The sequence below is a fragment of the Giraffa tippelskirchi genome, chromosome 4 (assembly GCF_054371585.1).
Source record: "Giraffa tippelskirchi isolate mGirTip1 chromosome 4, T2T-mGirTip1v1.2.pri, whole genome shotgun sequence".
NCBI classification, from domain to species: domain Eukaryota; kingdom Metazoa; phylum Chordata; class Mammalia; order Artiodactyla; family Giraffidae; genus Giraffa; species Giraffa tippelskirchi.
This window is the reverse complement of record NC_137278.1, coordinates 191,610,805-191,621,561: the sequence shown is the minus strand read 5'-3', so window position 1 is coordinate 191,621,561 and position 10,757 is coordinate 191,610,805. Positions and strand designations below refer to the sequence as shown.

The 10,757-nt window shown below is 47.8% G+C and overlaps 2 protein-coding genes across 4 annotated transcripts; one reads left to right on the top strand and one right to left on the bottom strand.

Moving 5' to 3' along the window:
- Window positions 1-2: 2 nt before the first annotated feature.
- Window positions 3-3,291, bottom strand: LOC145545713 (uncharacterized). The gene is made up of 4 exons (XM_081590519.1): window positions 3,286-3,291; window positions 2,833-3,226; window positions 2,159-2,201; window positions 3-729 (listed from the first exon to the last, which is right to left on the bottom strand). Exons 1-4 carry the CDS (start codon window positions 3,289-3,291, stop codon window positions 699-701), a joined length of 474 nt encoding a protein of 157 aa, XP_081446645.1. The 3' UTR covers window positions 3-698.
- CDKN1B (cyclin dependent kinase inhibitor 1B) lies at window positions 3,263-8,424 on the top strand. Of its 3 annotated transcripts, none has more exons than XR_014081971.1 (3): window positions 3,263-4,272; window positions 4,817-5,645; window positions 6,462-6,768. XR_014081971.1 is itself a non-coding variant. In XM_081589273.1 (3 exons), the coding sequence occupies exons 1-2, from the start codon at window positions 3,798-3,800 to the stop codon at window positions 4,936-4,938; spliced, it is 597 nt and encodes a 198-aa protein (XP_081445399.1). In that variant the 5' UTR covers window positions 3,263-3,797; the 3' UTR covers window positions 4,939-4,946; window positions 7,117-8,424. The 3 variants fall into 3 exon arrangements, 2 of the variants coding, with proteins under 2 accessions (XP_081445399.1, XP_081445398.1); XM_081589273.1 differs by lacking the exon at window positions 6,462-6,768 and adding an exon at window positions 7,117-8,424 and having other exon boundaries at window positions 4,817-4,946; XM_081589272.1 differs by lacking the exon at window positions 6,462-6,768 and adding an exon at window positions 7,088-8,424 and having other exon boundaries at window positions 4,817-4,946.
- The last annotated feature ends 2,333 nt before the right edge of the window (window positions 8,425-10,757 follow it).

Genomic DNA, 10,757 nt, shown 5'->3' with positions numbered 1-10,757 from the left:
TAGAAGATGCTCAATAAGTATTTATTAAATTGAATAGAAAGCGTCAGAAACAGACTGTGAAATTTCCAAACTAAAAATATGTCGGTTTAGGAGCATAGTGAAATTGAGTGAGCGTCGCCTCACCGTAAACATTCTCAAGGAAGGATTGAAACCTTGTGCTTGAGGTGGGCGGGGCAATGGGGCCAGGAAGCGTGCACCTTCATAGAAGTTTTGGGGGCTGCTTGACTTCCCCCTGCGAGGAACCGCACCTGGGAGGCAAGCTTGCTCAGCCGCCCCGCCGGGACACTCGGCTACCACACAGGTGTTTTCTTTTAAGTAATTTTCGTCTTCGGCTCTCTCCTAAGCTGTTAAAGGACACACACAAATCTTGGGTGGCTTATGAGCCACTTCTCAGCTCTAAGGAGAAAACTACCAACAGTGAAACTGACAACAAAAACATCACCCAGGATGAGATTCTGGGTCTTGGGGGCAGTCGGCCCCCTTTTTCAGAGCAGCGCAAGTGTAACTTTCTGTCTTCTCCCTAGGCTCCGCCTTTAGGCTGTTTATTGGAAAGTCTTCTCCAGGGCTCAGTCTTTTAAAGCCGCCGCCTACTTTCCACAGGAGGATGGCGCTCACAGCTCCCGGTTCTCTTCCCTCGGGGACTCCGTCGTATTTTTTTTCACGCTTCGTCGCTACTATAGCAGACGCCTGCCCTCTCACTATTTGCCCCGCAGTTCTCCGGCGCCTTGACTGTAAACAAAACACTTCAGATCATAGCAAGGTCGGAGTAAGCACAGCCTTTCTGCTGGCAGCCAGACGTCTTAAGGTGGCGTCACTGTGACTCGTTTGGTTTTCAAGATTAACAAAGCGACAAAATGGTGGTCCTACATATTAGTTGAAGAAATATTCAGGGTGCGTAGGGGATGAAAGTATCCATCTTTTACTTTTCTGGAAGATATTAATTCCACAAATAAAATCAAACATCTGTGGCAAGGTGTAATACTCAGAATGTCTACATTTACATAGACGTGGTGGTTTGTGTACTTATGCATCTGAATTTATGCTCATATAGAATACAGAATTTTGGTGTAGTCCAACAACTGTGTAAAGATTTCAACAACAATAATCTATAATTTCAGGAGTAGGGTATAAATTATGGTATTGAGACCTACCCTAATTTTTCTGTCCCTCTTCTCCATCTTCTCCAATTGAGTAAATTAAGTGGGGGCATTCAATGTAAAATAAAGAAGATGACACCTTTTACTTAGATGCCAGGTGAAATATTTTCTCCCCATCAGGTAGGAAGTCTGGCCTTTGAAAGCACTGCCTCTCTGGCTGCTCTCTGGGTCTCACCCTACGCTTTTGGAATCTGCATTTTAGTCATATTAAATGCAAGGTCATACCAAAGGCCAGTGACAGTCGAATTTAAATATCAGGGACCACAGGCCACATCAAGGAAACAGCTGCAAGCAGTCTAGAGCATGAGAAGGAGCCATTTTGAATCATTTATAGGAGAGGAGGACCTGCAGACTATAGACAGGAGAATCAACTCTGGGTGATACCCAGAGAAACCTCTCTTGAGTCTCAGTTTCCTCAATGGTTAAAAGAGAAGGTTGAACCACAGGGTTTCCAAGGTTCCTACTAACTCCTACATTCTGGAGTGTCTGAAGCAAGGCAGGCACACAAAGTGGGCAAATACTATGTGGGTTAAGAAAACATGTTAAATGTCAAACTCATCTGTAGCATAGATGCCTAAGAAAACTGTTGTGCACAATTGCTGTTGGGCACTGTTGGACGAGAGATTACTTTCCAGTAAAATGTGTAACTTTGATCCAGAACAAAAGGCGGATAGGGAGGGCAGTTAAAGACCCTTTGTTTCAGATATAACAGCCTGTCCATCCTGTTTTAACTTCCATCACCTTGCTCAGGAGCACACTGCTAGGTAAATTTCAAGTTGCAAAGGGGAGCAGAGAAATGCCAAGATATTGGGTTGACCAAAAAGCACATTTGGGCTTTTCCGTAGGATCCCCTGGAAAAATCCGAACGAACTTTCTGACCAACCGAACAATCTCAGACGTGAGGACACGGTTGTGGTTGCTTTAGAAATCACTTCGCAATCCGGACTTTCCGATTCCTTTCACTCTTGGAAGACCCGCCGCCCTTTAAAAGCGTCACTCACTTGCATCTGAATGGTGTTCTGGGTGGGTTCCGAGAAGTTGAGTCTGGTGGGAGAGAAGGGTGGAGGAAGGAAGAAGCTGTTGTGCTTGGCGGCTGGACTCAGGTAGAGGAAACTGCTACAACCCGGCAAAGAATAGAAAAATACAAAGAGGAGACGAGTTCCCACACGCAGCCCGCGTCAGTGAACTGTACTTGGGAGGCAAGAACCTGGGCCAGGGGTGTAAACTCGCTTTTTTTTTTTTTTTTAAACTAAATGTGTCTGAGACAGCTACAAAGTTTATTAGGGACTTGGGAGACCAGTTGACTTTTTGATCTTGCAATCCTTCCTTATTTTTTACTGAGGGAGACCTTGGGTTCAGAATACATGATAAAGACTGCATCTATTCCAGGGTAATTTATAGAAAGACGTCCTCCTAGGCTTCTCCCCTAAGCTCCTAGCCTCCCCTAGAAAGAAACTTCTAGGTTAAGGGTGAACTAACCATTGCTCACCCCCAGCTTAAGGCACCCAGGCCGAGGGGCTCCCCGCCTCCCCCGCCGTGTGAGGGACTGGGGGCCCCCAGGGGAGAGTCCAGCTAGGGGGCCGAGCTCCCACCCTGCGTCCCCCCATCCCCCGCTCGGCGAGTGCGGCGAAAACAAGATCGCCAGCCAGGGGCACCACCACCGGCGGCTGAGCACCTTGGAGCTCTCCCCCGCTTTCCCGGGCGAGGAGCCGGGGAGGTCGGGGCTCCGGAGCGGCGGCGCGCGAGCCCGCGCAGCGCCCGGGATCAGAACACCCGCCGGCCGGCCCGGCTGCCCAGGCCCCTCCCCGGCTCCCCGGCCGTTTGGCGAGCTTGTTTGTCTTATTTGTAATTTCTCCGAGGCCAGCCGGAGCAGGTCTGCTGGCAAGCCGTGCGCCTCCCGCAGTCACGCGACCAGCCCCGGGTCCCGGCCGCGCGCTCGGCGGCGGCGGCGGCGGCGGCGGCGGCGGCGGCGCGCCCGGGGGGGCGGGGAGGCGCGGCGGGGCCACCTTAAGGCCGCGCTCGCCAGCCTCGGCGGGGCGGCTCCCGGCGCCGCGACCAATGATCTCCTCCTCTGTTTAAATAGACTCGCGGTGTCAATCATCTTCTCCTTCGTCAGCCTCCCTTCCACCGCCATATTGGGCAACTCCAAAAAGGGGGCTCGTCTTTTCGGGGGTGTTTTTTTTTCTTCCTCCCCGCTTTCCTCTGGGTTCACTCTCTCGCCGCTCCGCGACTCCGCGACGCCCGCAAGGTTTGGAGAGGGCGCTCGGGCGGCGGGACCTGCGGGCTCGCGGCGGCCCGGACTCGGAGCGGCTCTGCCCCCTCCTGTCTCGGCGGCGCTCGGCTCCCCTCCCCTCCGCTCCCCGCCCTCCCGCTTGATCGGCCGGGATCGGGGCTGCCTGGCCCCGGGGGGCTGCCCCTCGCCCCCTCCCCCAGCCCCGCGCGCGCCTAGACGCTCGGGCGCTGACTCGGCTCGCGTTTGTTTCTCTTGGCTCCGGGGGCCGGCGCAGGGCTTATAAAGAGGGGCTCGGGCTGAGTCGGGGCGTTTTGTTTTGTTCGGTTTTGTTTGGCGAGAGAGAGAGCGCGCGCGAGAGCCTCAGTCGCCGAGACCCCCCACCCCCACCCCACCCCCCCGGGAGGAAGATGTCAAACGTGCGAGTGTCTAACGGGAGCCCGAGCCTGGAGCGGATGGACGCCAGACAGGCGGAGTACCCCAAGCCCTCGGCTTGCAGAAAGCTCTTTGGCCCGGTCGATCACGAAGAGTTAACCCGGGACTTGGAGAAGCACTGCAGAGACATGGAAGAGGCCAGCCAGCGCAAGTGGAATTTTGATTTTCAGAATCACAAGCCCCTGGAGGGCAAGTACGAGTGGCAGGAGGTGGAAAAGGGCAACCTGCCCGAGTTCTACTACAGACCCCCGCGGCCACCCAAAGGCGCCTGCAAGGTGCCGGCGCAGGAAGGCCAGGATGCCAGCGGGGCCCGCCCGGCAGTGCCTTTACTTGGGTCTCAGGCAAACCCAGAGGACACGCATTTGGTCGATCAGAAGACTGATGCCCCGGACAGCCAGACCGGCTTAGCGGAGCAGTGCCCTGGGATAAGGAAGCGACCTGCCGCAGACGGTAATGACCCTTTCCAATGCGTAAAATGTCTGTCTCTGTCTGCCGCGCTCCTTTCCCTGCTTGAGGGTCTTTAACCGCAGCTTTCTTTTCAGCGCGTTCGACTTAGCTTTTGGGGCGGAGGCGGGGGGAGCGCACTTTCCTCCTCTGAGGTTGGGCATGCTATTTATTTAGTTGCCTGCTTGTCTGTTTATGACTTTTAAGTCAGAAGCTTGAGATTGTGTTATCTGATCATTTCTCTAACTGAAAACATCGCGGCTCCTCCCAGCTAGACAGCGGTAGGTATGTGACAACGTTGGGATGTTTATCAACTGCCTCCTTCTTCGCTTTGGAGCGAGAGCTTTGGAGCGTAGAAAATACACTTTCTGTTATGTGAAAACAACCTCATTTTGTGCTCTTAAAGGCCACTGGGAATGACGGACCCAGGATTGTGGGTGGAGGGTGGTGGGTTTTTTGTCCCTTGACCCTTGGGCTCACTTCTGTCGGCCATTGTTTTTTTCTAATAAAGATTGTGTGTGTTCTTTTTAAAATTCCCTCTTGCCCTTAGATTCCTCTCCTCAAAACAAAAGAGCCAACAGAACAGAAGAAAATGTTTCAGACGGTTCCCCCAACGCCGGTTCAGTGGAGCAGACGCCCAAGAAGCCCGGCCTCAGAAGGCGTCAGACGTAAACTACTCGGTGGGTTGATGACTTGGAGCAAATAAGTGACACCCCAACTGGGTTGCAGGAACTCGTGGGCTTTCAAGCCCCAAGATAACTCGATCTCAGTGGTGGCTGGCAGATGAAAACTTGTGGGCTTTTATGTTTGGGGAGGACAAAAAAGTAGGAATGGGAAGACTGAGAATCAGTGGGGAGGTACTATAGTTCTTTGCAGTTTTCACCTCCTGAGATTATTTTCCTTTGAAGCACCAACTGATCAGAGCAAGTGTCCCAGGCAAGTACTTGTAACCAAGGCTCCGTGAGTAGGAAGGTCAGTTCCCTGAAGGTGCCATCAAAACATGTCCAGAACAATAGGTTCTTCTTCCATCTGACTAAGAGCGGGGGTCTGCCTCCATCCCACTTCATGAGAAGTCATCTCCCAGAGGACCACGTTGACTCAGTAACAGATTTTGAGCTCTACATGGGCAAAAAAGGCAAATAAATGATGTAATTCAAACTTTGAGGGAAGAGTGAGGCACTTTTCCTCACTGAAAAAGTGGTTCATACCTGGATAATCAAATAGTTAGACATGTGACAAGAGAAATATGTGACTTTCTTTTGTCTTTATCATTTTCATACGCTCTCACTCTCTCTGGGTTCTGATAAGTTTGGGGGATGAAGAAGGAACCTGTGTGTTTAAAAAAATAAAACTGAAATGGAAGACTCAAAAATACTAAGGTTCCTGTGGAATTTCTGATAACACTGAAGTTGCAAAGCAGAAGTTAGAGTGACTCTGCCAGAGTAAGCAATCCAGGAACACGTCAGCATGTGTATGCTAATCATGCTATAACAGAAGAAGCTGGGTACTTGTAGAGGAACTGGAGAGTAGTTATCAGGGCTGGCAGGGGTAGGTGTACCCCCAACATTAGAAGTGGAGATTTTTGCCATCTACTAAAATATGATCAACATGAAAAGCTAATTTGAATTATCAGCCCCCAGCCTTACATGGATTGGTCTTCATAAGGATCAAACTACACATATTCATAGTTTGTAAACTTCTTACAATAACTATGTCCTTCTTCCCCCCACTCCAAACACTCTCACTAATCCTAAGAAATGTTTACACTAACTTTTTAAATCATTTATAAAAATTTTAAAAAAGATGAAGGTGAGGTTCAAGTTTGTTGTGTTTTTAAGTCAGTGTCGTATATATAGGGCTTGGCTACATAGACCTGATATTTTTCATAGCTTATATAAAACAGTGCTATGAAACCTCTACATCACAGCTTATATATATGAAGTAGGTAAATTGGATGAAAATGATTTCTGAAGTAACCTTAACACCTGCGGCTCTTGGTTTGTGACTTGTGGCATAGGTCGTCAGATGAGCAAATCAGACCTGCTGAATTTTGATCTGGCTCCATTCTCACATACCGAGAAGCAGTTGTTAGTAAATATTGCCAGTTCAGAGAATACAGGAAATCGTAGTAAGGACCTATTCATAAGCATTCGTGTGTATATTTCTACATATGACTAAGGCTAGAAGATTTTGAGAAAAAAAGTGAATAGAATTTTCTTTGGAGAGCCTTTATAAGTATCATTGCCAGTTATTTTCAAACTGAGAAAATTCTGCTACTCTTTAAGTGTTAATGGTTTCTGAATTATCCCATGTCTGTTCTTTCTCAGTATCTTTGACCCCAATTCTCTAGACCAGGGTTTCTCAACCTCTGCACTGCTGACATTTGGGGCCGAATAATTCTTTGTTGAGGGAGGCTTTCCCGTGCATTGTAGGATGTTCTGGCAGCATCCCTGATCTCTTGAAGCACATGCCAATAGAACCCCTCCAGTCATACACAGTGTGACAACCAAAAATGTCTCCAGACATTGCCAAATGTCCCCAGGGCGGGGGGGGGGGCGGGTGGTGAGGGGCAGGCAGCAAAATTACCCACTGTTGAACACTACTGTTCTAGACAAAAGCCTATAGCCCAGGGGAGAGTGAAAAGCCAGTGAGAGAAAGGTTGGATGGAGATGACTCTAGTCACCAGCTTTTAGTATGTTCGTTCTTTCCCATTGCTCAGGTATTTCCCAGCTAAAACAGTAACAAAATAATTCTGGTAATATATTGGCAATGTTATTCTAGTGCTTTTTCTTTTAGTTCTTTCTCCTTGTTTCTTTTGCAGAACTAAGAGTATGTTTCCTTGTTTATCAGATACACCACGGCTTGATGAAGCAAGGAAGATATAAATTAAAAATTTGGAATACATATCGCAGACTCCAAGAATGGACATCCTTTACAAGCACTGAACAGTGACAGACTTAATAACACTAAAGTTTAGGCACTCTTAAATCTGCCTCTAAAAGCGTTGGATGTAGCATTGTGCAATTAGGTTTTTCCTTATTTGCTTCATTGTACTACCTGTGTATATAGTTTTTACTTTTTATGTAGCACATAAACTTTGGGGAAGGGAGGGCCGGGTGGGACTGAGGAATTGGCATGGGAGGGGGTATTAAGAGCTTGCTTCGATTTAGAGCAAGGACAAAAATATTTGACTTGCATGAAGAGAAGCAGTTTGGGGGAAGGGTTTGAATTTTCTTTAAAGATGTAATGTCCCTTTCAATGAAAACTGATATTTCATTTAAAAATTCATCCAAATTTGAACACTGGCTGCAGATAATTGCTATTTATTTTTACATGAAGTTTTTTCTCATTTGGGAGCTCTGATGATTCCGTTATATAATAGCAAATGGCCTTTTTTTTTTTTTTTAAACAACAAAAAACTCCTCAGTGCTCCCCACTAGTCTCCCTTACAATTGGAATTTACTAGTATTCAGCAGTCTGGTAATCACTCCAGGTACCTCTGGGCAAAACTCTGGCATGTATGTGGGGAGTGTTCGGAATACTCAGAATTGACCATTTAATTTTTATCAGATTTTTGAGAACATTTCTTAATTTTCTTTTCACTTCAGGGTGTGTAGACACAGTCAAAATAATTCTAAATCCTTGGATATTTTTAAAGATCTGTAAGTAACTTGACATAAAAAAATAATGAAATAATTTTAATTTACAGCTTCTCATTCTGTTTCTTAATTTGTCCAAAGGATAGTGGTATTTTTAAATGAAAGTGCATATAGAGAAAAGCACCCGTGGGTAGGCGAAATGGATACTACATCTTTAAACAGTATTTTTACATTGCCTGTGTATGAAACAAAACCATTTGAAGTGTACCTGTGTACATAACTCTGTAAAGACACTGAAAATTATACTAACTTATTTATGTTAAAAAGAGATTTTTTTTTTAATCTAGACAATATACAAGCCAAAGTGGCATGTTTTGTGCATTTGTAAATGCTGTATCGGGTAGAGTAGGTTTTTCTCCTTCTTCTGTTCTTCTGTTAAATAATATGGCTATGCTTAAAAGGTTGCATACTGAGCCAAGTATAATTTTTTGTAATGTGTGAAAAAGATGCCAATTATTGTTACACATCAAGTAATCAATAAAGAAAACTTCCAGAGCTATTCGTTGAGTTGAACTGTACATAAATATACCTTACTAAGCTTGAGGTGTTCGACAGCATTCTAGTCATTTCCACAAATGTAATATGAAGTGGCAAATACCTAGATAATTCAGGCCTACCACTCAGATGAGGTTTATGTAGGACCGAATGTAGTAGTCATGCTTTTCCACTTAGTTCTGTATGAGTGGACAAAACTTTAGAAGTGGAAAGTGGGAAAGCCACATTTTCATATTAATAAGGTGGTAATATTTATATCTTCTAGGATATGAATGTGTCAGAACCAAAAATTCTTACATAAGTGATCACACACTTGTAGGATTGAAAATGAAACTAACATGGTGACTTCTCTAAATTCTGTATTTACACACACAGAATGTTGTAAGGAACTAGAGCAATTGTTCAGACCCTCTAAGCTACACCTCTCTTCCAAAATATTCAGATATATAGGTCCTTTAGAAGGGGGCATGCATTCCACACCAATTTAGATAGAACAGGTATCCTTCAAATTGAACTGGCCATCACACACCAATTCCTCAATTTCTAGATTTCCTGGTTACACTCCACACAACCTAAAACTGGTTGACCTGAGATACCAAATCTGAGGGTTTGGGGGTCCCATATCCACATAGCAAAGTTATTTTTTATTTAAGAAAAAAGTTAAACAGCATTTTAAAGTCAGATTTACTAAGATGATCCCTCTAATTTAAAATTCTCTTAGAAAATGTGGCTAAGGTGTAAAAGTAAATTATTTTTTCTAGGAATCTGCAAATGGTTAAATCGCAAAAATCTGGATTTGGATTAAATAGTTTCTCTCGAATAGTTGCATTTAATTTATTGCACCTCACAAGGGGCTCTAAACAAGATAATTTCAGCTTATTTTGACCCGAAATTGCTTATCCAAAAAAAAAAAAAAAAAAAAAAGATTGTCTTCGACTGCCGGGAAGGGAAAAATAGGTCCTTTGGTGGCTGGGCCACATCTTCCAAGTTGGGGTATTATTTTAATTAAAGACTAAAGGTGTTTTTGTGATTCTATTCAAAACACGAATGCAGGGTGTTTTTCAGGAAGAGACTAAGAAAGCAAGAAAAACAATTCAAAATGGGGAGGAAGAAGTGGAGAGTCAGGAAATAATGAAATAGTCTCTCTGAGCCAAAAAGAGTACTTTAAAACGTGTTTCTAACAGATGGGGGGCAAAAATCCTCTTCTAAAAGCTGCTTCTACCCCCTACCCCCGTTTCTTTCCCCAAGAGGCATCGTTAATGCGAATTTTTCGAGATTGCGTTTTAGGAGTACAGGGCCAGAAAGAAGTGGATGCTCGCCGCTCCAGGCACGTTCACAGGAACGCAGCCCCTAAAGTCATCGTGTCGGTCCTTCGCCCGTTCTGCGTCAAGTCTCTAAACGTGTCCCCGAGATTCTGAGCGTCCTCTCCCCGACCCCGGACTGCCTGGCCCGCCGCGGGCGTCGCTCCGAAGGGATGCGGCCGCCGGCGCCAGGCACCCCCCACCCCGCTACTCGGGCCACCGCGCCGTAGTCTCTCCGCCCTGAGCCACAGCCCTACGATCGCCCGCCGCGGCAGTTGCGGGGTCGGGCTGGTCGGAGCCTCGGCACGAAAAGACTATCAAGTCTAGCTACTCGTCTGCTACCGGCGGCTCCCGCACCTCCCGGACCGCTGAGCGCAGTTCCCGCGCCCCCGGCACCCGCAGGCCGTGAAGGGCGGCTGCGCCTCGGCCCGCGCAGCTGGGCTGGGCGGTTTCTCCGAAACTTGCCTCCCTCATCATCTCCCCTCTGGGCTCAGAAAGAAGAGAAAACCCCCATTCCTCTCCACAACCAGACCGTGCCCATCAGTACCCCGCCAACTCCAGGGCGCTGGGGAGATGTGAGCGGAGGGGAGAACCTTTCCGAATTCGTGGACCCTCCAGGGCAGCAGTCCGCTCCCACCCCCACCCCAGGCTCCAATGATCCGCAGCCCCGCGCATTTCGAAAGGCTTCTCGGCTCGCCGGCGGCCCAGGAGGGCCGCAGCCGCGCGCTAGAGGGGCCGAGCGCCGCTGCCGCTCGCGGGGGTCGCTTCCTCGCTTACACCCGCTCTGCCAAGTACCCCGGTCGCATCCCCGCTGCCCAGTGAGGGGGATCAGGGCAGGCAGGGCAGAATTAGGAAACTGTGGGTCCAGGGGCGTGATTGGAGACGAAGGGGACCGTGGAAATCTACAGGAGGGGAGCGGGGCGCGCGGCCTTTCAGGCCACGGTGCGCCCACCGGCCGTGCGCCGGGTCCTTTCCCGGATGCCGAGGAACGTTGCCTTCGCCATTTCATCTTCACCCTTGTTAGCGTAGACACTTG